This window comes from Aureobasidium namibiae (assembly GCF_000721765.1).
Source record: "Aureobasidium namibiae CBS 147.97 unplaced genomic scaffold scaffold_13, whole genome shotgun sequence".
Classification (NCBI taxonomy): domain Eukaryota; kingdom Fungi; phylum Ascomycota; class Dothideomycetes; order Dothideales; family Saccotheciaceae; genus Aureobasidium; species Aureobasidium namibiae.
Genome location: NW_013581196.1, coordinates 326631 through 350789, shown reverse-complemented (window position 1 = coordinate 350789; position 24159 = coordinate 326631). Strand labels below are relative to the sequence as shown.

Here is a 24159-nt window from a genome sequence, read left to right as displayed (position 1 = left end):
TAGAGCAAGGAGATCCTCAGGAAATGCGATTGTTGATATAAAGATTCGCGCCTATGTCCGGTGTTGCAAGGCATTGACGCTTGTATCTTTCTAAATGTAGTCATTGATGTTCACGCGTAGAGAGAGCAGGTTTCCCCAAGGCAACTGGTATCGAGTAATCTACTCTGATACGGAGATGCACACCTTTGCTCGATCCTCCAGCGATGGTACGACAGGCAGTGACAACCTCACCGGTCACCACCTTGATGGAAGCAGCTGGATTGTTTTTCCTCTGAGTGGCAGCCCTAGCTCTTGCTTACTCTCCGTCTCGGATCACTGTCGCAACAACAGTGGAGAACTCGCTCGAACGTCCATCCCGGATGTGTGTCTTCTGCTCTTGTGATGATTGCCAATGGAATTGATGCATTGCGTGCGCGCTGATCGCTCCTTTCAGTGGAGTCACCTCGAATGCTTGGGTAGGTGATCAGAGCTGTACGGTTTACGCGTTCGACTCGTAGGGTTAGCCACGCTTGGACCCAGATCCTTTGGTAGCTTGTGAACCTCAAGAACCCTAGGAATTGGAAACCAGCTTTCGAAGGAGCGTATCTGCCATTCATTCTTGTAGGACGAGGGTGTCGAAAAAAGGACACTCGAGTACAACTGTACGTCCCTCTGCGTTCCACGGAGGTGTCTGCGCCATAGAGGATGGTCGAGAGCAGGGCCATGCAAGTAGAATGTCACCAATGGATGGAAATAAGAGCTTGAATTGACAAAAACAAGTGAATGTGGTGATGGTGAGGAAGCCCCGCACGTCATTGGCGACCCAAAAGCGGTCCAAAATCTCCGAGGCACAGGCCTTCCTTCGCCCGTTGCAACCCCCAAAACGACGAACTTCTTCCACAAACCGCATTAGATCTGCCTGTCCTGCCTGTTTAAGAGTTGTTCCTTGCTGCGCCTTTTCTGTACCGTTCTGCCCTCCGCCATCGACCGTCATGCGCCAGGTCTCGTATGGGATTTGACTAGCGGGGTGCGCCGCTCGTAACTCGTAGAAGAGTATGAGACCCTTGGAGTATGGAGCTTGGGAAACTCAAACTCGTGCCACGACATCGTGGCATGTGTAGCGTCGAGCCTAGAGCTCCGAGAGCTCAAGAGCTGCAGATCTTTGGCATCAGATCTCACCGCTCACCGTCGTGTGTTGTTCCATCCTTCACTGAGCATGGTGGAGATGAAGTGTATGGTGTAAGCACGTACGTTGGACGCTGGAAGGTGCATCTGCATTGCCTACAAACTGTCAGTCAGTGGACCAATGTCATCGTACCTCGTTTGGCTCAGACCCCAGCTCTTCAGTTCCTGCGGAAGGTCGTTCGCCCGTCTGTCTCCAAGATGTGTCAATAGACTTCTTCTTGGCCACTGCTAAGCCCATAGATTGAGGTACTAGGTGAGACCATTGATCCTCTTGACCAATCCTAGGACAGGGCTTATTCGAGCTTGCGATCTTATCTGAGTCAATCAGTGATAGTTCGTGGTTAACAACACCTGCCACTAAGCCCAATCGTCTGGAGAATGTATGCGCGTTTCGGCGATCCCATTTAACCTTAACATCTACCTTAAGTTAGAGGTGCCGCATGACCCTCGAAGGCCATATTCGTCCAATCAACGACGTTGGCACATCCCGCTCCAAGACATAAAAGCGTGGGTGGCTTCCTTGGATCATATCAACTTCTCCATGCGATGACAAAGAGCGCTGGGTATGGTCTGAGGTCCTTCTGGAGACATGGCCGATCGTTGTTGTGTGATGGTCTGCCAAAGCGACCGTCTGCTATATAAAGGTAGAGCTTGCCCTTCTCTTCTAAGTCATCCAGCTCAATCGCATTCAGCATCTTCATACGACAACAACCTACTTTTATAATCCTTTGCACACCACAATGAAGGCTTCTGTCATTAGCACTGCCATCTTGGCCACTGCTGCCTCTGCAGCCCCTGCTCTCGTCAAGCGCCAGAGCTCCGACATCGATGGGTAAGAAGCCTCACTACAACACTTTACCCAAAACCAGAACTAACCACCAATAGTGTCATTCTCAACTACGCATTGACTCTCGAGCACCTCGAAGCAACCTTCTACCGTCAAGCCCTTGAGAAGTTCTCCGCCGCAGACTTCGCTGCCGCCGGGTTCAACAGCACCAACTTCTACAAGAACCTGCAGGAGATTGGTCGTGATGAGCAGACCCACGTCGACTTCTTGACCACCGCCCTCAAGGGAGCTGGCGTCACACCCGTCGCAGAATGCACATACGACTTTGGCAACCTCACCCCCGACACCTTCTTGGCCACCGCATCCATCATTGAGGGTATCGGCGTGAGCGCCTACCTCGGTGCCGCCGCTCTGATCACCAACAAGGCATATGTCACTGCTGCCGGCAGCATTCTTACTGTCGAGGCCCGCCACAATGCCTTCTTCCGCGGAATCGAAGGTCAATCTCCCTTCCCCCAACCCTTCGACATCCCCCTCGACTTCAACCAAGTCTACTCACTCGCATCCCCCTTCATCACCGCTTGCCCTTCCACCAACCCAGCCCTCCCCGTCAAGGCCTTCCCCGCCTTCAGCGTGAGCAAGAGCGTCACCGGCCCTATCAAGCAAGGCGACACTATCGAGTTCGACCTCGCAAGCGGCTGCGAGGTTCCCTCGGGCCCCCTCTACGTTGCATTCCCCCTCGCCGACGGCCCCATGTTCTCGTCGGCCGTCGTCAAGGACAACAAGATTTACGCTCGCATCCCTGTTGGCCACACTGGCCCGTCTGGCGAGGTGTACGCTATCTTGGGTACCAACGCCACTACCATCTCTGATGACTACACTGTTGCTGGACCCGCTGTTGTTGAGGTGCAGAGTGGTTACCTTGCTTAGATGTCCTAGGGGGGGGGGGGGGGGGGGGGTCGTGTTGGGCGTATGACCCTGTCAACGTTTTGGCGACGGCATTACTCGACGACGGCGAGGTCTATCGGCAAGCCGACACTGGGACGCTCTTCCCACACTATTTCTGAAATTTTCAGGGCGTGGTCCCACAGGCCCTAGGAGGTTGCCCATACAGCAAGGGGTCAGAGGTGGTCCGCTTGGGTCGTGGTGGTGGTCCCCATTGTGGGGGGGGGGGGGGGGGGGGGGGGGGGGGGAGCATTTGCCAGAGACTGAACTCGGTCTGCTGATGACAATATTTCGTATCTCTCTTATATCCAATGTCATATATCATAATGTTTTTTTTTTTCTTTATATGCAACCTCATGATTTAATTACCTTTAACAAACATACTTTCTTCTGTTCTTTTGCTTTGTCTGTGTGCACATGTTCTGTGCATTACAAATGTGTGTATCGCATCATACAAACAAGAAGTCCTGCAGTTTCGTGAGAAAAATAATCTCGTCTCGGAATTGTCATAGGACATGCTCGGTCATTACAAACAGTCTTCCTGCAGCCACATAAGGAATTGACGGTTGTTGCAATCCGAAACATATATTCTGTACCTTGTTACTCTCAAACCTAGTCACAGATACACCTCAAAGGTTTGACAAGAGATACACCGTACACAAATGACGAAGAACCAGTGAGTGACTGTATCCGAGAACTTCAGCTACAACAAAATGCTGCTGGCCAAAACAAAGCATACAGCATGCGACGCACAATCAAAGCACGGACGATCTCCGCTGAACAACGGCTCCAAGCTTTGGCCACCAAAATTCTTTACCTGCAAAAATTTCCACTTTTTCCACGTCAACGAATTCTAATTCTTGCAACGAAAAACGATGCTTCTACAAGCAAAAGATGGGGTCTCGCCGGGAATCGAACCCGGGACCACTCGCAACATAGACTTAGAGTTTTCAAGGACGCTGTTAGGCGGACCTCCCTAAGCGAGTATCATACCGCTAGACCACGAGACCTGGTCAGATGTACTGAGCTGATGGAGAAGGAATTGATCTGGGGGTATATGTATCTGCGAGCGACGATTCAATCTGGTCAATCATCTAATCGATTCACGGAAGTGCGCAGCATTGGGAGAAATTCGTGCGCATCGCTTGAACCAGAGACGCAGGTTCTTTCTTTCTGCGATCAAGCATTGAACCCTCAAACATCGGCAGGATGCTGATCGAAGTCGCGCTCGGAGACTTGTGGCGATTGGTGTTGTTTCTATGACTCTCTTCATTGTCGGCAGCAAGTCGTGCTTTCTCACATGGAGACTGCCGATCGGATATTGTGTCTTTGAGGGTGTAGGACAGCAGCCTCAGGTATGCATAAAGCATCAACCATAAGGTAAGCGCTGTTCCAGATGAAGGGTGTAGCCAGTGTCGTATCAGAAATACCATAACTCCTGATGAGAAGTACTGGTATAGCTCTAGGTAGCGTATACACAGCTGGTTCTTGGTGTCCAAGTCTCGTAGCACGAGATAAGGCAACATGAATCCACGCGGCATTTTGTCCTTCGTTTTTCCGGTGCGCTAAAGAGAGAAGACAATTGCGAGAATGTAGCCAACGCGTTTGATGGTCTGCTGGGAATAACAAAGTTCTGCACCAGCACCCGGGTCGCGCTCGAGAGCACGATGGGGAGCATGGGAGGTCTGTCGTGGCTTTGGTGTACCGCGTTCTATGACCAGTGGTAGGTGTAAGAGCAGCAGGTGGGCGAACACATGTTCGTTTTTCGCATGGGCTCTGATCAGTCCGAGTCACATCCAAAGGTAAAGGAATCTACTATCGGGTATTCACCAAGCGCAATGGCTGGGTTGATCATCGTTCTTGTCCAGGAAGCCAAGGAAAGTATGACGGTCCCTAGGTCAAAATAGAGAGCACATCCTGCAAAGTGAGCATAGCATCATGCCTCCTCACCTGTTAGACGTCCATCCGCCGCCTCGGTCGCATGTTATACCCCTGGAAAAGGCCGATCCGATAGCGTAGGAGTCAACGCTTGCATCTCAAGCGCGTGTGAAGGTGTTGTGGGCTTCGCTGGTGATTGCGACCGGTAATCCTGGAGATACTAGGCCTGGGAGCTAGTTGTTTCGAACTCTCCTTTATAACCAACATGGAACCATCAAGACCTCTGCTGGAAGACTAGGGCCACGAAAGATCGTATGGCTCCTTTGATGATATAGACACCGACCGGAGATGGTCTTTGGAGGAGGACATCGTGCACATGTCTACTGTCGATTATGAACTGCAAGTGCATACAACGGTGCTCGTCAATGCTCGTCATGGTGCCTCCGTCGAAGCGGTCGGGCGGTGATTTGACCATGTGGAGTGGCCACGATCATTGGGCCCACAGTGACAGCATGATCGAAGGCACCTCCTGATAAGTGCCAAGAGAATCGAGGACATGACCATGACATACCTATCAAAATGAGTAGACGACAGGTGTGCGTCGAAAACGTCTATCCTCGAATATAGCAAGATCTGTGTCAACTCTTGATCTCGTGAACGAGGACGACAGACCTCGAACGTCGTATCCTTCACGACATGATGTCGGTGGTTGAACTTAGCTGTTCGTGGCGCCAGCTATGCCGGCGAAAGATGCAGCTCCTGAAACTCATGGCTGACTCCAAGGCACGTGAAGACTGAGGTCAGTGGATTATGATTCGGGGTATGTCGATCTCGCATAAGCAAATACGGCTTTTAGACGATAGAGATGTGTCGCTCTTCTTGCGCAATATCTCAATGACGAATGTTCAGAATGTGCAACTGAAATCAGAGATTGCTCGCTTAAAGAGTGATCTGAGCAATGCATACGAATTTGTAGTGTTGAGTGAACATTATTGGGAAAGTACATGAACACGAGAGGTAAATGGTAGTAGTCAATGATGCAGTTGCCGGGCCAGAGGCGTTCACCGGCCGAGAGGATTTGTCGCCACTGAGCAAGACAAAATACGATAAAGTTGCAATAAAGTTGCAGAGCAGATTCTAGAGCATTGCAGCAGGTGCAAGAAGCCGATAGATGTCGTCTTCAGAAAGGAAAAGAAGCACATGACCTGTTGGTCAATGGCGAAGTGATGGAGGTCAGAGGCAAAGCACGGATAATTCGCGGTTAGTAAGCGGGTGCCAAGGCTCTAGTCCGCCCACAGGCAAATTCAGCGGGAGCTTTATCCTCGCCCTTGCCCCGACTCTTTTGACCTGTCGACCGCGAGCCTACCTGCGAACTAGCACAGCCAATACACCAACCACTTACGCAGAGACTTTTTCACTCAAAACTCGTCAACACAACACCGTCAAGATGGTAAGACCGACCATTCCGGACCTCTGAGATGCACGTTGGACCTGTCGACTACGGGTGGCAAATTTCGAACGACACATCACACAAGGCACACGACATGTGCGACAACCATCAATCTATCATCGACTTTCATCAACACCGCATTCAATCAATCCATCTGCTCGTATAACGAAGTGCTGCCAGATGGCCGATATGTCGTCACCCGCCACCCGTCACTCGCAGCTCCCAGCGTCGCATTTCAGAAGCCCGGATCCACCACGCAATCGCAAAGAGATGGACTGACTGAGTGCCTCACAGGTTCTCGCAGTCGATCTCCTCAACCCCACCCCTCAGGCCGAGGCCCGCAAGCACAAGCTGAAGGTGCGTACAATCGGGACTCTAACAATCCCACAAACCATCGTCTGACTCTTAGCAGATGCTTGTCCCCGGCCCTCGCTCCTTCTTCATGGACGTCAAGTGCCCCGGTTGCTTCACCATCACCACTGTCTTCTCGCACGCCCAGACCGTCGTTGTCTGCGCCGGCTGCTCCCAGGTCCTTTGCCAGCCCACCGGTGGTAAGGCCCGCCTGACCGAGGGCTGCTCTTTCCGCAGAAAGTAAACGACTTGTTGAACCAAACCAAAAAAGAAAAGCATGTCTTTGGTTTTCGTAACGAGAAGTGGATGATGGATGAGAGGGTTGGACGGACGCAAATTATCAATCAAGCGGAATGGAATCCAATCAAGATGCACACACAACCAACAATGGTCAGCCGCGCGCATTGTGGATAGAAGAGGGAAACGCTCTCGCCCATCAAAAAAAGCAACATGTTTCATGACCCAAAAAACCTTTCGACCTGCCGTCGTCAACCAAAAGGGAGTTTCCGGATATCCAACACCTAAGCTACGGCTTTTTTATTTTCGTTTTCCCTTTCTTTCACAGGTCTTTTGCTATTTTGTTAATGGAGTTTTTACTTCTTTCATCTCTGCTGTTCTTCTGTACACGATGCATTGGGCAATACGAGATGGCATCTCCTGCCTGCCTGTCTTCTGACGTTTGGCTACGTTGAGGAGCGAGGAGTTTGTATGCTATTGAGGAAGGCTGCCCTTGCTTGGCTGGTTCTAGCTATGCGAATTGATTTGTCTGTTGCTTGATACTTTCTGATGATCATGGTGAAACTAGTGTTTGTAAAGTGCCACGTGCAAGGATGAAGATTAGCCCTATAGGCTTAAATTAGAGTAATCGCTTGTTGCATCATTGTGCTTGAGGGTGAAGACCATCGTGTTTCAAGACGATCTGCTTCCATTCATCTCTTGCATCTGTCCATACCTTGACCATGCTATATTGCCAGATTTACTGTTGTCATCAGACGGAGCAGCGTTCAACAGGCAGCTTCGAGATGGCATGACGGATCGAACCAAGCGTAGCACATGCACAAATGACTAGCGCAGACCTCTTGGGCGGCTACGCAAAGAAAAGGAGTAAAGACGACTACCACTGACCAGCAACCACTACCACAAAGCACAGCACAAGCCAACATGACAACGACGAGATACACAGAATCGGAATGGCGCGCCATCATCTCAGATCTTGCGCGCGAGCTGCAAGTCTACGAGCAGGACTACTGCCCTGACATTGACAGAATCGACATTGCACGCACCATCGACCACACGCTGCTCAAACTGGACGCATCACCCAAGCAGATCGACGAGCTATGTGCAGAGGCCAGAGTCGCCAACTTTGCTGTATGGCCTTCCTCCCGTCCTGCTCCCGAGACATTACTTACCAACGCTATACCACACAGAGCGTCTGCGTCCGACCAAACTACGTCGCCCAAGCCCACGCCAACCTCAAAGGCAGCAACGTACTTATCGCCAGCGTCATCGGCTTCCACCAAGGCACCCAAGACACATACTACAAACTGCAAGAAACACGCATGGCCCTCGCCGCCGGCGCCCACGAACTCGATGTGGTGGTCAACTGGCCTTTGCTCAAACAACAAGAGTACAGCGAAATCTACCACGAACTCGCGCTCATACGATCCATGGCTCCCCCGCCCACGGTGCTCAAACTCATCTTTGAGACGTCGCAGTTGGGGTCGAGGGATATTGTTGCTGCGTGTGCTGTTGCGTCGGCTGCGAATTTCGACTTTGTAAAGACGTCGACTGGGTTCCTTGGGCATGGTGCCAAGGTCGAGCATGTGAGGCTCATGCGAGCTGCTTGCGATCATCTAGCGGACAAGCGCACAGATCGTCACAGGATGCAGGTCAAGGCTAGTGGAGGTGTCAGGACTGTGGAAGATGCAACTACCATGTTGAAGGCTGGTGCCAGCAGATTGGGCAGCAGTGGCGGTGTGTGGATCGTCAAGGAGAGCAAGGACAAGGAGGTCAGGAAGTCGAGTCCTGTGCACAGTGAGAGGAGAAACTCGAGGCCTACCATGTCTACACGACTCTTTACCGACTACTGAGATTCGGGTTCAGGGGTAAGTCACTTTTGATATGAATTCACGGCCTTTACCATCATTTTGGATTTGCTACAACCTTCTCATCTCTACTTTCTTTGTGATCAAGTGCAGTTTGTGGGTATCACTGTCGGCCATGTCTCGCAAAAAACCTGAAGGCTCGATGTAGGACAGACAATTGTATATTGCATAGATTGAGAGGAAGGTGATATGCGTGCCCAAGTCAATACGGAACGGATCACGTATAGATGCGGTAGAACAATTTGGTTTGGCAAGAGAGGTAGAATCAGGCATAGTTCCAACGCCGCCGGGTCAAAGAGAATCGAGGTGTATCAAAGAGCTCCAGTCGTATTATCCTAAGCAGTCTTGTTCCATTGTGCCATCAGACCGATCAAGGAACTGACGGCACCAGCCAGACCGACAACGCCATCGTCGACGTTGATGTATCCGAGGGCGGAAACAGGGATGAACAGATCGCACAAGTCTGAGACGAGCTGTGTCTGAGCAGCACTTCTCTCACTATAAAAGGTCAGCAAAGATGGTTTCCTCCAAGAAGAAATAGAAGGATCAAAGACGTACCGCTGCAACTTCTTAACCTCGACTGTCTTCTCGGCAGCGACGGCCTTGTCCGTTTGCGCAGCCTCCTCGCTCTTGCTCTTGTAGATAGTGTATACACCATTCAACACACTGAAGCACAGTCCCGTCATCCAAGCCTTGTATGCCTGCACTTGCATCCTCTTGGCCATAGCACTGGGTCTCACGCCCGAAGCATCCAGATACGTCAGAGTATCAGTGAGCATGTAAGCCCCGTATCCTAACTGGCGACCGGTTGTGCAGAAGCGGATGACTGGGTCCAGGGTCTTTGCATCGTAGGCATTTGCTGCGGCGCGGAAGTGCTCGACGAATTTGCCGATGCGCATGGCTTTGCGGACGAGGCCAAGGTTGGCCTTCAGCTTCGCCCATTGCACCACTGTTGTTTGCGGGCTGTTGGTGCGGAGGGTGTACCATGCGAGGAAACGGGAGAGGTATTGCACGAGACGGAGAGCCTTGTCGCGACCCACTGCGAGATAGCGTCGTCAGTTACGGTTGTTGCGTACGCGTTGCAAATTTGGGAGAATGAACGCACTCGTCGTCGCGACAAACTTGTTGTAGTGAGCCACCGCAGGGTGGTATATAAGAGCGTCGGCGACCATTGTGTATCGTAAGAAGCTTTCTATTCCAGTGACTTCCAGAGTTCTGTTGAATATGTATTGAAGGTTGATGAATTTCTTTCACGAGAGCAATAGGAAGATGATCACGAGACAAGGAAGAATGGGAAGAGCCACAAGGATGCACCTTCCTCGGTCGTGCGGCTGTTGATAAAGAAGGCACACCCGTCATCGTTCCTCCGTCTTTATCGCGCCTAAACTTCGGTATATCTCTACCAAAACCTTGTCTCCTTTTTCCTTTTGCTCCACACGTTGACTAGAAGTTTAAGAATGCTATAGATTGAAGGTAGTTGAATCTGCTTTGATTGTTACCAACTACTTGACCTCATAGAGTTGTCTTTTCCTTGATCTTCTGCTGAACATGAATGCGAAGCCATGACGGAGCTTGTTCACCCGAGCTCGGCAGAGACTCGACTGCCGAGGCAAAACATGATAGCATGTGAACTTTGCTTCCTTGTTGTACAACACCAAAGACATCGACCTTCTTAAACACCCATTGACTCTACGAGTAACAGTAAAGAAGCCAGTCATCAAGTGGAGTACTCAGGTGTTCTTGCGCTTGCTCATGTTCTTGTCCATGTTCCACAGCTTGTAAGCGGCGAAGATGACACCAGCAACGATGGTTCCCTGACCAAAGGCAACGACGACGGGATCTTCATAGCCGGTCATAACAGCGCTCTGCAGAGTCTCGATGACTCCGCCAACGCTGGAGTTTGAACGAGTGGCGGTTGATCCTGTGAAGCTACATCAGCGAACCGTTTGAAAGAGAACGTTAGGACTAGGCGCCTTACCAGCAGAAGGTCCGGCTTTCATGAGACGCAGACCAGCAGAGACAGGAGAGGGGAGCTGCGTGGCATAAACCGAGATGACGATGGTGCAGATGATAGCGATGACCGCACTGAGGAGGGCAAGACCGGTGCGCGTCTTGATGAACTCCTTGCAGAGCAAAGCGAAGGTCTCGAGGTTCAAAGGACGACCTCTGGCGACATTGGCGAGATGCTGGAAGTCGTCGGAGGTGATCTGCTTGATGGCGTTGACGAGATCGCGGACTCTGAGTTGCTTGACGAGAGTCCAGAGGTCCTCAGCGGCAACATCCTGTTCAGCATCGAGAAGTTTGGTGTCAGCCATGGTGATTGACTTCGAGGAGTTGGTGATAGTTGACGATGCAGATGGAAAGCTCGAGCGGAGGAGGATGGTCAAGGTTGGTGAAGTGCACGAAAAAGTGTTGTTCACGAGAGAGCGATGCTGCTTTCACTCATCAGTGAATGCAACACAAGTAAATGAGGTTGGTTAGTGTGATCGTGCGGTAGCAGATAGCTACATGCTCAGTACAGTCTTCTCACAACACCGCTCTCCATCCCATCCTACCCTTCCCCCATACCCTCACCCCATTACGCAGCAACACCCTCCCGAATCTCTCTGCTCAACGTCCCATTCCCCCTCGTCACAGCCCCGATATCCCCAAACCTTCTGACCAAAAGATCGCTCACCAACCTCCCAAACACCACACTACCCCTTGTGTCCAAATGCGTATAATCAGTTGGATTCAAGTTGTACTTCCAAGCTGCTTCAGGACCAATAGCATTGCAGTAGTCCACAGAAGCAATGTTGAGATCAATGTATCTGGAGTGTGTTGTCTGAGCTGCGGAGACGGTGAGGTTGCGTTGGACGGCGAGATCTTGAACTATGGCTGGTGGGGTGGTATTGGTGTATTTGCGGCGGGTGAGAGATGTGACGAAGATCTGGAAGTGGATGTTAGCTACTATGGTGACAGATGGCGTATGAGAAGAAAGACACACAGGAATAGCACCGATAGCCGACACCTCTCTTCCAAAAGCAATCAAATTATCGCTGTATTGTGTAAGATTCACTCCAGAAGTTGCTTTCTGATCATTATGCCCAAACTGGATGGTCACATAAACGGTATAGTTGGTCGTCTTGGTCTCTGCTTCGGTAATCAGACGACCCCAATCACCTCCATCTCTGAAGCTCTTGGTCGTGGCTCCATTGTGTCCGTAATTGCGTCCTGAGGAGCCTGGCTTCAGGGTGAAGTTCAGAAAGCCATCGCCCCAGCCGCCTCCGTTTGTACTTTGTGTTGCTGTGGTGCTGTCGCCAGCGAGAAGGAAGTAGGCAGGTTTGAGAGCAGAAAAGTGGCGTGAAGATGGTAGACCAGATGCAAGGAGAGGGAGAAGAGAGAGCAGGAAGATAAAAGGTTGGAGGATAGACACCATCTTGGATGGAGAAATAGCGTTGTGACGGAAAGTGTTTCACAAAGGACTTCTATATCTGTTTACTTACGAGGGATTTGAAACGTGGTTAAACGCACAATGTACCATTGGAGTAGAAGGAGGGGCATCTCTCGACCTAGATTTGTTCCTCCAATCACACTCTAGGGCTCGGTATAGTTGTATGCCGTACCTCATCATTGCACAAAGTGTACGGAATAGAGTCAAGAGGCAAGGAGAAGGTAGAATTGTGACGTTATCATACAGATCAGATCTGCCAAAGAGATGATCTTGTTTTGCGGATCTCTTTGTCCCGAGAGGGGAAGTTGGGGAACAATGATGATCGGCACGCTTTGTTTACCCGACGCTGACGGTGAACATTCCGAGTCCACCTATTGCTAGGCACCGTGAACGACCAGGTTTCATCACATCGAGCTTGCTTGAAGCTTGTGTAGCCGCACCCTCTGATGGGTTCGCTTACAACAGACGATGATATATTGCTTGGCAATAGATTTGATAGGACTTCAGAAAATATGTCATAACCAAATGGTTAGTAGACTGATTTTAACAGATCTAACCTCTACGTCTCGATCTAACCGATGGGGGAGTACTTTGGATGCCGGTGATCTCAATAGACTTTCTGCCATCGGCGTCCAGACCACGTTGTATCTCGATCTCGGGCTCTTGTGTCTTCTCCTCAACAGCTATCTCTTTCTTCTCCGGGCGCTTTGTGCCGAAGGGAGGGTCGAAACGCTTGCGAAGAGCCTCGATCATCTTGGCGAACCAGTACCAGTTGAGTACATTGAGCACAATGTTGGAAGCCAAGTAGCTCAATGCGAGCCAGGCGGGAAGGGAACGAGAGCCGGCAAAACGCATAATGTCTTCAGAGCCAGTGTAGGGCAGGTCCTGAGGGGTGATGGCTGACATGTTCTGGTCAAGACCGTACTTGAGGCCAAGGTTCTCGTCGAGGCCAACGACACCACCGTTTTGCATGGCGGTCCAGATATCTCTGAAGACAAGAACGGAGTTGACGGAGCCCCAGACAAGGCGACAGAAGAAGAAGGTTGAGATAAGCACGATGCCGTTGATAAGCTGGTAGATGCTGCCGGTCATGTTCAGCTTGTCCATGAACCAGTGCATGTTCAAGGCGGGGGATGAGAGCTCGTAGAGGATGAAGACGGGGCCGTAGTAGTTGAGGAAGGGGCGCTATGACAAGTCAGTCAGCTGGAACAAAGACTGCTCGAGAAAATAGGAGCTTACGAAGCCGAAGAAGAAGACAGTGCAGGCTGAAATGGCGTGTGCAAGCATGCCAGGGCCGAAGATGTTGATGTGGTATGTACACATGAACAGGTCCCACATGAAGTAGCCACCAGCCAGACTCTGGAGGAAGCCCAAGGCGCCGTCGTAGCCCCAGATCTTACCAGCCCAGTTCATGTTGTTGCGATCCGTGTCATAGTACATGATCCACAGAGCGGTTGTGTTAACGAGCAAGCTCTGGGCCATGGAGACGACATGTACATCCCAGTTGAGACGCGTGCGATGGTTGAAGGAGCTGTAGGCCTGAGGGAAGAAGCGGCGGGAGAGAGCAGGCGCGACCACGGCGTTGATGGTCTGGTAGAAGACTACGGCAAGGAGGACCTCGTGTATGTGCAGGGGCAGCGTGGGCAGCGACAGCTTGTCTGCTAGTGGGCGAGTCGCCTCGGCGAGCCACTGCGGGCAAGCGATAGGAAATGGGTCGCGCATGTTCAGATAGAAATGTCCATATACCTAGTCAAAGAAGAAAGGAAGGAGCGAGAGTCGGTGCGTCCTGATAACCAAAAGGTCCCTGCCTTGAGCGACTCGGGACGCTGCCAAACGCCTCGGCCGCATCATCGTCACGCCCAAGCTTGCAAGCCTCACAAAGCATCACACGTCCGCTTTTGACAAGTCACCGCCATTTCTTTTGTCACGCGATAAGCCACCTTTCATCTGATATCATGTCTACGCTCAGTCGTCGAATCCCTCAAACTCGCTCTCTGGCTCTCCTCTCGCCCTCACTTCCTCGATCATAGCTTGCAGTTCTGCCTCCTTCTTCTTCTCTTCTGGCGTGAGACCCTTCTGCCTCTCATGTTCACGGCGTGCCAGCTTGATCTCGCGACGTGTATCCTTTGTCGCTTTCGCATCCTTTTGTGCTGTCCAAGCCCGGTCTTTCCTCCTCTCTTCTTTGGTCTTGCCGTCACCCGCTCTCTTGTCCGCCCGGCCTCCGTTGGCCTTTAGTGTCGCCAACTCTTCTAACCTGTGCTCTTCCCGCTTCTTGTCGTTGTATGCAAATGTGTCCCAATCAATTTGCTGCCCGAGCAATTTGTCTCCCTGAAACTTCTTCAGCTCGGGCATTCGAGGGAGTCGAAGGAGACCCCAGCTCTGTCCCAACTCCTCCCAATCTAGGTCTTGCACTCGGAAGATACTGCTTGCCGAGTGTTTGCTGTATGCTTGCACCCAACTCACAAATGCTCTCTGTGCCTTGTCGTGAAGCGCTCGATCCGACTTGAGCACCTCCCGGATCTTTTGTGTACTCTCGTTGGCCTCCTCTTCTGTCGGCTCGATAGCAGGTGCTGTAAGCGGTGAAATAGGTGTCTTCCGGATGCGCAAGAATTCAACATAGTCCTCCTCTTTGCCTTTGCTCAGGAATGTCACAGCCAGACCTCTTCTTCCCGCTCTACCTGCACGCCCGCATCGGTGCAGGAATGTTTTGGGGTCGCTAGGTGGATCCAGTTGTACTACGAGATCGACGGCGGGAATATCCAGACCTCGGGCAGCGACATCGGTGGTAAGAAGGATGGACGGCTCGAGCGAATTGACAAATTTGCCAAAGTTCTTGGTGCGTACGTTTGGCGGGTGTTTGCCATGTAGAGGGACGATTCTGAATTCTTTTGGCAGGACTTCGGAAAGGATGTGTTGGTAGTGATCGACTGTTGCGCATGTCGAGACATAGACGACAGTCTTCTGAGGTGTCGATGGGAGTTGAGTGAGCAGACGGCTTAGAGCAGGTAGCTTCATACGAGGAGTTGTGGCCAAATATGCCATCTGCAAACTGGCAGGTGTACGCTTGTCGTGCGCTCCTGAAGCACTCTTGACTTTGACTGCGATCTTGACAGGGTTTCTCAAACCTACACGAACAAGTTGGTCCAAAGCTTCAGACACACTGGCACTGAAGAGACCTGTTCTTCTCTGCTTAGGCAGTCTTGACAGGATCTTTTGCAGAGTGTCACTGAAACCAAGGTCCAACAATCTATCGGCCTCGTCCATGATCAAGAGTTCAAAGGAAGACTGGGGGCAGTGTACGTGGGGTGAAGAGAGTAGCTCTAACAAGCGACCTGGAGTAGCGATAAGGAGATTCGGCGATGTACGAATGAAAGCGGACAGGTCTTGAGCGGGCGTTGTCGTGCCTCCGAGGAGCAATTGTGGCACAACCTTGGGGGTTGACGAAGGAAAGGTGGGTTTCGGAGGAGCGTTCTCATCGAGCATTTCTTCGTCATCGTCGTCGATGCCCTTCGGTCGGGCAGCGGCTGATGGAGGATGGAACTGTAATAGCGAGACGAGAACGGAGTGGATCTGAGTAGCGAGTTCTCTCGTTGGAGAGATGATGATGGCGCCGACATGGTGCTTCTTGATGGGTTCGTCAACTCGTAGGAGACGCTCGATAGCGGGGATGAGAAAGGAAAGAGTCTTGCCACTTCCAGTGACGGCCTCGACGACGACGTCCTTGTGGGTCATGAACAAGGGAATGGTGCTTGCTTGGACTGGGGTCATGCGCTGGAAGCCCATGCTGGAGATTGCGTCCAGCATCCAACTCGACAGTGCGGGTGTGAGTCCGTCCCATGCCCTTGCTGACGACTTGTCCGTCGTCTTTTGTTCTGTCGCCATCTTTTCTGCTGCCATTTTGTATCGTGTTTGGGTTTGCGACAGAGAGTTAGCAGACCATTCTTTGCGCCGCGATTAATTTTTGGCAAACATGATGCAAACTTCGGCTGCACTTGCCCCGCTGGATGCGGCCTTTCCATCAAACCCCCGAGATGCCTAACCGCCTCGACCTTGCGACCTTACCATTCAGAACATGCCAAATCTATCCCACCTGTCTCTGGCCGACGGGATTCAGAGTGCTCTGACCTCTTTATCTCCAGAAGATCACATCCATGAGTGTGGTCATGCGCCACTGAGTATCATTCAGAAGCGACCCGAGGACGTGCTAGCTCTGGCTCACCAGAAATTGCATACCTGGAGATTCGACAGTGTTCCACTATGTTGGCGTCGTTTGTATGAGGATGCCAGTCTGCATCAGGCAGTTGCAATCCTGAACGACCACGGTGCGCGCCGTCACAAGCGCAAGCGCTCTGCTTCACCACCACTTGAACATGATTACATCACCCGACTGGTCTATCTGCTCGACATGGCAATCATTCTCACTGGTGCTCCTCAGCGTCACCAACTCATCCTAAGTATCTTCGACTCGTTGCAGCTTTTTCTTGACCCCAACGAGCACAAAGACATCTCCCATACATTTCCTGTCGTTCCAATACCCCAGTCACAGAAAGATACCTTTATTCATGTCGAGAGGCTAGATTTCCTGCAGTTTCAACAACATATCGACACCAAGACGACACCAATCATAATAAAAGGTGTGATCGATGACTGGCCTGCAGTCGCAACTCCACATCGACAGTGGAGTGATCCGTCGTACCTACTCAAGGCTACACTTGGAGGTCGACGATTGGTACCAGTCGAGCTGGGCAGGAGCTACACAGACGATGACTGGTCTCAACGCATCATGACCTTTGCTGAATATATGGAAAGCCATCTCTTGCAACCCAAGCAAGAAAGGACTGGTTATCTTGCTCAGCATGACCTTTTTACTCAAATCCCGAGCCTGAGTGCAGACACGAATACGCCAGACTACTGTTACACAACTCCTCCACCACCCGAACCTCTCTCTTCTACGCTCAAAGTTGAGACGCTTGACGAGCCTCTTCGCAATGCCTGGCTAGGGCCTGCGGGTACTATCAGTCCGCTGCACACAGACCCTTATCACAATATACTATGCCAAGTCGTGGGCCATAAATACGTTCGCCTCTATGCGCCTTCGGAAACGACAAAGCTTTATCCCCGTGGTATCGACGAGACTGGCGTGAACATGGAGAATACGTCACATATCGATATCTCGCTTGCAAAGAGGTTATATACACTCGGCGAGCAAGACCAACCAGACGAAATAGAGAAACAGAAGTTCGAGGAACAATACCCAGCTTTCAAGGAAGCAAATTGCATAGAGGGTGTACTGGGCCCGGGCGAGTGTCTATACATCCCTGTAGGATGGTGGCACTACGTGGAAAGTCTTAGCACGAGCTTCAGCATGAGTTTCTGGTGGAATTGAGAAGGCTTCCCAAGTTTGTTTTTCTAATCATGCAAGTGCTTCCTTCAAAAACGAACGAAACTTAAACCAAAGCCTGGTGGCTTACAATGGGGTATCGATGCAGAGAAGTGACGAAAATGAAAAGAATGAAATCGACCAAACACTTCCTGCTGCTGTCTCATGCAACCACAAAAACAGCGGGTGTCCATCTTCCTGCTTGGTTTTAATCGACGAATCCACTCCTGAGCGTCCTCCAACCCTTAGTTGGCTCTACGCCAGCTCGAGCCGAAATCTCTGACTGGCACAGGCTTCTCCACTTGAGGCAAGTTCTGCTCTCTTACGACCTTTCTGTCTCTGTTGGGTCTCTCTCTAGCCATGTTGACCTTTAGTTTGTTTCCAGTAGAGGTTGTGGCTCCATTCACGGCATTGGCAGCCGCTTGCGCATCCTCGGTGGTGGCGAAATCGACAAAGCAGTAGTGATGATCACCGGGCAAGGTTGCTGTGGACTCGTGCGGTGAGATCAACTTGCTAACAGCCTCTACTGCGTAGTCGCTGAACAATGCCTTCATCTCCTCGTTGATGACTTCCTGGCCATCAATTCGTGGCAGGCCACCAACGTAGAGTCTACAGCCGTTCTCTACGGGTGCAGTCCAGTGAGCTGCAGCGTCATTGCGCTCCCAGCGGTTGAAAGCATAGGAATTGCGTTCGCCAGTCTTGGAAGGGGTCTCGGCAGCACCGGAGCCTCTCCATGCGCGTTCAGCAGAGAAAGGCGATCTTGTAGAGGTACGCAGAGGAGTGTTTGTGCCATTTGCTCCACGAGTCTTTGGTGTATGCACATTGACCCTGAGGGGACGGCCCTGGAAGCTTGCACCAGGAAGCGAGCTGATGGCTCTCTCGGCCTCCTCTACGGAAAACAATTCGGCAAAACAGTATGATGGGTTTCTGCCAGTAAAAGGATCGGTAGACATGTCCAGACGTTCAATCTGGAATCCAGCTTCCTCCAAGTATTGTTCCACATCCTCGGCTTGGGCTGAGTAAGGGAGGTTTCCAATGTAGATGCGCTTGCTGGGCTGCGACTGTTCCGAAGGCTGTTGAGGGTCCATGATAGTTTTAGGAAGATTTCGGTAAAGAAATATTAGTGTTGATATGCGATTGTGATGATGGTAAAAAATTTGGCTAAAAAGTTGCTGCAAAAGTCGTTTTCGTTTTGGGAAAGCTTCGAGAAGAAAGCTTCGCGAAGTGCTCTTCCGCAAACAAAACAAACGCGTCATACGGACGACGGAGGTCTGGACCGGCTTCCGTGCGGGCTCACATTGGGTTAGAGTCGCCCGTTGCGAACAATCTGAGTATGTCTGCGCAGTTCTGTCAAATGTACGCAGACTGCATTCCTTTCACTACCGGAGGTGGTGGACAACTTGAACATTGCGATCCCAGCGAAAGCGTGCCTTGCCGCGGTCGTCCCTTCACTTGGCCAGTCTGCCGGAGCGGATGAAACACGGCCGCGATCAGTGACACCTCGCAGTTTAATTCGAGTACAACAACAGTGTGGAACACTCGACAACATAACCAGAAAGTCCCGAGAACCATGGCGTCTCACATATTCGAGCCATCGGGCTCTCTGGAAACGGATGCCCATCTGCGCTTGATTCAGAAAGTCGACTGGGCTGCTACTTCATTAGGTCCTGTCGATGACTGGCCACCGGAGCTCTTACTCCTGTTCCATCTGATTATTCTGGATCCGCAACCTCGGATACTTGTTCTTGGCCCTGAATACTTGCTTCTATACAATGAAGCGTACGCCGAGTTCATCGGCGAAAAGCATCCCGCAGCCATCGGACGACCTATGCAGATCGTTTTCCCAGAGACCTACGAATTGGCGTTATCTGATTTGGATAAAGCCACCAGTACTGGTAGACCATATATCAAGCGGGATGTTTGCTTGCCAATGATGAGAGGCGGGCGTCTGCTCGAGATTCACATGTCCTGGGTGTTTGTGCCTTTTCCTAAGAAAAGCGGCTCTCTTACTGGAACTTCGGTCATTCTTCGTGATGAGACCGAGAAACGCTTGTCGGACAGAAGGCACGAAACCTGTCAAAGCTTGGGTTCCTCCATCAACTTAGCTACAGACATGTCTTCCTTGTGGAAAACCATACTTGAAAGCTTATCTAAGAGGTATGTACAAAATGGCTGAGGGTACTTGTTCGCCATGTCTTTCGATGAGGCCCAGAATGTTTCAAGCCAGGTCAATCGCTAATTCTGTTGTATCGTTCTAGAGAACACGATTGTCCTTTTGCTCTCCTTTACGCACGCGAGGCTGAGGCCGGTGATAATGGCGAGTTAGTTTTCCAACTGAAAGGCTCCGTTGGAAATATTGCAAACGACTTCGGAGCCACGAATGTGCTCAGCCTGAACGGAACTAGCAAAGATCGTCTCACCCAAAGTTTGAGCTCAGCTGTGACAACGGAAGATTCAATTCTTCTGACAACGGACGAGGGCACCTTGCCAGAGTCTTGGTCGAACGCAGCACGAACACGTAGCTGGGGAGATGCTTGTACAGAAGCTGTGGTTCTTCCTCTCCAGTCCACTCGGTATCACAAAGTGAGGGCATTACTGGTTCTAGGAGTTTCTACTCGGACGAATTTCGACACTGCGTACAAGAATTGGAGCGAGGAGCTGCGTAGAACCATCGGAAGCTCCATCCACTCGCTCAGAAGGAAGGAAATTGCAGCGCTCGAACTCGCCCAGCGAGAGAAGAAGGCCAAAACAATAAGCGCTAAATACAGTCATCTCGTCAAGGTTATGGAGCTTAGCGATGTTGGCATCTTTAGCTGCGATAAGGAGGGAAACCTGCTAGAGGCCAATGATTCCTGGTATCGACTTTCATTGGTTCCTCGACCGAGTGCATCGGTTCCTGCATTTCAATGGCTGGAATATGTTCACGACGACGATAAGGAGTTGGTCATGAATGGTTTCAACAGTATGCTCCTTGGTAAACCAGTCACTGTACGTCATGGTCAGGTTTGAAACGGCTACCAGAATACTAACTTGTACTCAGTATCAAATGAGATGGAAGCATCCAGATCGGCCTGAAGGTCGCTGGATTCTTGCCGTATGTCTTCCTGTCATGGACGAGCACGGCAACATCGTCAGTGTTGGTAAGGTTCCTCGAGTTCTGTCAAATGGTCAAGACTGATGCTGTTACAGCTGGGTGCACAACTGATATTGATGCTCAAAAGAGGGTTGAAAATGATGCTCTCCAAGCACTGCAAGCCCTTGAACGAGCGAGTGCCAGCGAGCAACGATTTGTTCGTTTTACTGCCAGCTCTCCAGTAGCTGTACACATCATCGAGCTGCCGAGCAGAGCGATCAGCTTCTGTAACAGTGCTTGGTTTGAGATGTTGGGCATCGCACCTGTACCTGTCAGTCAATTGGACTCTTCCTGGACCGATGGTATCCTCGAACAGGACCTGCCAACAATCAGAAGCTCATTCCAACGAATATTGACCACACACGAACCTCAGACGATACAATTCAGGTTTCGTCGAATGTTTCTTAGTGGTGATGGACATCGATACCAATCATGGGGTTCGTCTGTATCCCATCCCGAATTGGACGAGCACGGTGCAGTCAAGGCTATCATGACAACTACAACGGACATCAGCCACTTGAAGTGGGCAGAGAATGTGCAGAAATCCAGAGTCGAAGAAGCCCTCGAAGCCAAGCGTCAGAACGAGGTTTTCATCGACATGACTTCCCAGTAAGTGAGAATTGTCATGTCTGGTTACCACTGCTGACTTTTTGCTTCTAGTGAGGTACAATCTGCAATCGTTTGGACAGTCATTACACTCATACTGACCTATATACAGATCAGGAATCCTCTTGGAGCAGTCGTGCACTGTGCTGATGCCATAGATGAGTCTCTAACAGAGATAAAGTCCATCATGAACACATCACAGGCTTTTGAAGATCAATCGGGCCAGCGTCTACACGAACTGGTTGCAAGTAGTGCAGAAGCTGTGCAAATCATCACGTCGTGTTCCAGTCATCAGAAACGGTATGCAACCATGTAACCACAAGTCATTTATACGAACTGACTTTTGTGTTTGATAGGATCGTCGATGATCTTCTAACTTTGTCCAAGCTTGACAGCAACCTTCTAGAGATAAACCAGTCTCCAATTCGTGCCACAAGTATCTTGGATGACATGCAACGCATATTTGAAATAGAGGCTGGTCGTGCGGACATTGAGCTTCAAATTCAAGCCGATCCCTCGATCCTAGCGATGAACGTCGACAACGTTATGCTTGATACCGGACGAGTACATCAAATCCTGATCAATTTGATCACCAACGCATTGAAGTTGTGAGTACACCTGCGTGTGGTTCTAGTATCCGGACACTGACCTCATTGCAGTACGAAAGATCAACCGAAGCGACGCGTTGCTATCACCATGGGCTCCTCGAAGAAGCGTCCTTCAGAAGGCAGCCTGTCTTCGACCATAGACTTTGCATTGCCACATACCCTAAGCGATACTGTACGCGAGTCTGAAGCGCTATGCACGGGTCCAGAAACGTATTTTATCTGGTTTACCGTGACGGACACAGGAAGAGGCATCAAGCCCGAGGAGAAAACCAAGCTTTTCTCGCGTTTCCAACAGGCATCTCCGCGAACATATAGCAAATATGGCGGTTCGTACAACAATCACTATCAAATCAAAGCATTCCCAAAACTTACACGTATCTCAGGATCAGGGTTAGGTCTTTATATCAGCAGAGAACTCGCAGAGCTTCAAGGTGGCGAGATCGGTAAGCTTCAAGATCACCTGTACAAAGTAAAACAAATCGTTGACAGCTGTTAGGAATCGCAACCGAACTCGATGTTGGGTCGACGTTTGCATTCTTCGTAAAGACACGCTCGGCCGCACCGCCAGCAGAACAACGACCCAAGAGCGAGCTTCCTCTACGTCCCCATAGCGGAAATGCTCAAGCAAGCTTCAGCGCGGAGACATCACAGATCCATGTCCTAGTGGCGGAAGACAACGCAGTGAATCAAAAAGTACTCAAACGACAACTCACAAACAAAGGATATGTGGTCTGGACAGCAGACAATGGCCAAGAAGCCGTTGACTTTCTGCGCCAGACCAAGTATTGGAACAAACTCACCAACTCTACTACAACAGACGTTTCACAAAAAGAACTCCATGTCATCCTCATGGACACTGAAATGCCAGTTATGGATGGTCTCACCGCGGCGAAAACGATACGCGAAATGCAGAGGAGCGGCGAGTTGAAGGGCCATGTGCCTATACTCAGTGTCTCGGCAAATGCAAGGCCTGAACAGACTAGTATGGCTATTGCGGCAGGCATGGACGACTCGATTAGCAAGCCGTTCAGAATTGCAGATTTGACTCCCAAGATTGATCGGCTTGCTGATTTGGCTCATGCTACTTAGTTGGATTCTGCTGCCGAGATTTCTGAGTTGGCTATGGTGGAGTTGAGGAGCATGGGTTGAGGAGCAGGGAGAAGGGTGTACATACAAGGGTCATACATACAGACTTGAGGCCGTCATGAGGTGTAAGCGGCGCACAAACATGGTTTTGATCGAAAAGAGTGCTCAATAGCTCAGACCTCTACATTGAGCACAGAAGTACCACCGACGAATAACTATAAGCACTTTATGAGAGATTGAGGCATTCTCGGTTGCACCTTCCATCTTGGCCTCGATGTGCTGCTGAGTCAGGGTCATCACATTAACATAAGTTCTCACTCGTCATTTTGTTGTACAAGTCCGCACACGCATCTTTATATGGTCTAGATGGTGTTAGCAGGTGAACCTGTCTCTATTGTTCATATTCTAGTTACGATAGGCATCGAAAATTAATATTAATGGAGAAAAGTGCCATTATCTTTTCCCAAAAGCGTTATCCATGAAGCCCAGCTAGAGTACGCTGCAATGACACAGCAACTTCAAGTTTGTCGCATCAAAAGCAGACACCAATAACCTCAAAGTGAAAATAGTGTCTCCAAGAACGGTATGATCACGTTCTAGGGTCCATTTTGCAGTGTATCAGTTGAATAGCATATCTGGCACGTGGTGTGGTGTGGTGCTCATTGTCAGAATTGGCAGGTTGATGACGAAGAGATTTTCAATTCTCGTTCGTACTTTATCCAGACATAATGTTCTACCTCTGTTGCCGTCTCAAACACAGAACACAGAACACAGATTGAACAAAACATCCGTGGCCTCCACCAGATCAAGAGCCTGCTGTGCCGAGTGCTATACGCAAGGTCGCAAGAGCCCCCCATGCCGGCGCCTTGGGCTACATGGTCAGGTGAAGCCTTGGTGGAGCCTCGGTCAGAGATGTCAACAACCTCATATTTCTTGACGCTATTGACCTCGCATCGAAATGGGCGTCTGGCGCATCCCTGCCCGCAGTCTAAGAAAACCTGGCTGCCGACTATGGCTCCCCCTCGACCTCTACTATCTTATAATATCCGAGACTGGCGATGATGGCAACCTTCAGAACATGGCAGTGAGTTGGCGGACCGTGTTGCTAGATTGCTTCATCGGTGAGGATTATATATCAAAATGATGTCTGATTTACCATCAATGGGCGTCTGGCGCAGTGGTAGCGCGTCTGCTTTGCATGCTGAAGGTCTAGGGTTCGATCCCCTAGTCGTC

General features: G+C 50.6%; 12 protein-coding genes across 12 annotated transcripts; 5 read left to right on the top strand and 7 right to left on the bottom strand.

Annotated features, from left to right (window-relative positions):
- Positions 1-592: 592 nt before the first annotated feature.
- On the bottom strand, positions 593-1402 carry M436DRAFT_65481 (uncharacterized protein; the record flags this gene model as incomplete). Its single annotated transcript, XM_013570124.1, has 3 exons — positions 593-1042; positions 1231-1260; positions 1298-1402. The coding sequence occupies 3 exons, from the start codon at positions 1400-1402 to the stop codon at positions 593-595; spliced, it is 585 nt and encodes a 194-aa protein (XP_013425578.1).
- Positions 1403-1904: 502 nt separating this feature from the next.
- On the top strand, positions 1905-2881 carry M436DRAFT_51396 (uncharacterized protein; the record flags this gene model as incomplete). Its single annotated transcript, XM_013570055.1, has 2 exons — positions 1905-1996; positions 2050-2881. 2 exons carry the CDS (start codon positions 1905-1907, stop codon positions 2879-2881), a joined length of 924 nt encoding a protein of 307 aa, XP_013425509.1.
- Positions 2882-6221: 3340 nt separating this feature from the next.
- On the top strand, positions 6222-6819 carry M436DRAFT_74432 (uncharacterized protein; the record flags this gene model as incomplete). Its single annotated transcript, XM_013570217.1, has 3 exons — positions 6222-6224; positions 6519-6581; positions 6637-6819. 3 exons carry the CDS (start codon positions 6222-6224, stop codon positions 6817-6819), a joined length of 249 nt encoding a protein of 82 aa, XP_013425671.1.
- Positions 6820-7736: 917 nt separating this feature from the next.
- Positions 7737-8665, top strand: M436DRAFT_51441 (deoxyribose-phosphate aldolase; the record flags this gene model as incomplete). The annotated part of the gene is made up of 2 exons (XM_013570062.1): positions 7737-7943; positions 8003-8665. The coding sequence occupies 2 exons, from the start codon at positions 7737-7739 to the stop codon at positions 8663-8665; spliced, it is 870 nt and encodes a 289-aa protein (XP_013425516.1).
- A 350-nt stretch (positions 8666-9015) lies between these two features.
- On the bottom strand, positions 9016-9852 carry M436DRAFT_51627 (peroxisomal biogenesis factor 11; the record flags this gene model as incomplete). Its single annotated transcript, XM_013570091.1, has 3 exons — positions 9016-9178; positions 9239-9719; positions 9786-9852. 3 exons carry the CDS (start codon positions 9850-9852, stop codon positions 9016-9018), a joined length of 711 nt encoding a protein of 236 aa, XP_013425545.1.
- A 558-nt stretch (positions 9853-10410) lies between these two features.
- M436DRAFT_50941 (uncharacterized protein) lies at positions 10411-10995 on the bottom strand (the record flags this gene model as incomplete). The annotated part of the gene is made up of 2 exons (XM_013569977.1): positions 10411-10601; positions 10647-10995. The coding sequence occupies 2 exons, from the start codon at positions 10993-10995 to the stop codon at positions 10411-10413; spliced, it is 540 nt and encodes a 179-aa protein (XP_013425431.1).
- A 263-nt stretch (positions 10996-11258) lies between these two features.
- M436DRAFT_50976 (SGNH hydrolase) lies at positions 11259-12098 on the bottom strand (the record flags this gene model as incomplete). Its single annotated transcript, XM_013569984.1, has 2 exons — positions 11259-11609; positions 11667-12098. 2 exons carry the CDS (start codon positions 12096-12098, stop codon positions 11259-11261), a joined length of 783 nt encoding a protein of 260 aa, XP_013425438.1.
- Positions 12099-12665: 567 nt separating this feature from the next.
- Positions 12666-13835, bottom strand: M436DRAFT_50855 (DUF887-domain-containing protein; the record flags this gene model as incomplete). The annotated part of the gene is made up of 2 exons (XM_013569954.1): positions 12666-13298; positions 13353-13835. 2 exons carry the CDS (start codon positions 13833-13835, stop codon positions 12666-12668), a joined length of 1116 nt encoding a protein of 371 aa, XP_013425408.1.
- A 243-nt stretch (positions 13836-14078) lies between these two features.
- Positions 14079-15995, bottom strand: M436DRAFT_51107 (ATP-dependent rRNA helicase SPB4; the record flags this gene model as incomplete). Its single annotated transcript, XM_013570005.1, has 1 exon — positions 14079-15995. The coding sequence occupies one exon, from the start codon at positions 15993-15995 to the stop codon at positions 14079-14081; it is 1917 nt and encodes a 638-aa protein (XP_013425459.1).
- Positions 15996-16185: 190 nt separating this feature from the next.
- Positions 16186-17499, top strand: M436DRAFT_74404 (Clavaminate synthase-like protein; the record flags this gene model as incomplete). The annotated part of the gene is made up of 1 exon (XM_013570216.1): positions 16186-17499. One exon carries the CDS (start codon positions 16186-16188, stop codon positions 17497-17499), a length of 1314 nt encoding a protein of 437 aa, XP_013425670.1.
- Positions 17500-17738: 239 nt separating this feature from the next.
- M436DRAFT_74403 (RNA-binding domain-containing protein) lies at positions 17739-18581 on the bottom strand (the record flags this gene model as incomplete). Its single annotated transcript, XM_013570215.1, has 1 exon — positions 17739-18581. The coding sequence occupies one exon, from the start codon at positions 18579-18581 to the stop codon at positions 17739-17741; it is 843 nt and encodes a 280-aa protein (XP_013425669.1).
- Positions 18582-19063: 482 nt separating this feature from the next.
- Positions 19064-22929, top strand: M436DRAFT_65473 (uncharacterized protein; the record flags this gene model as incomplete). The annotated part of the gene is made up of 9 exons (XM_013570123.1): positions 19064-19650; positions 19752-20481; positions 20534-20633; positions 20683-21235; positions 21287-21290; positions 21345-21532; positions 21589-21840; positions 21892-22283; positions 22337-22929. 9 exons carry the CDS (start codon positions 19064-19066, stop codon positions 22927-22929), a joined length of 3399 nt encoding a protein of 1132 aa, XP_013425577.1.
- Between the last annotated feature and the right edge of the window lie 1230 nt (positions 22930-24159).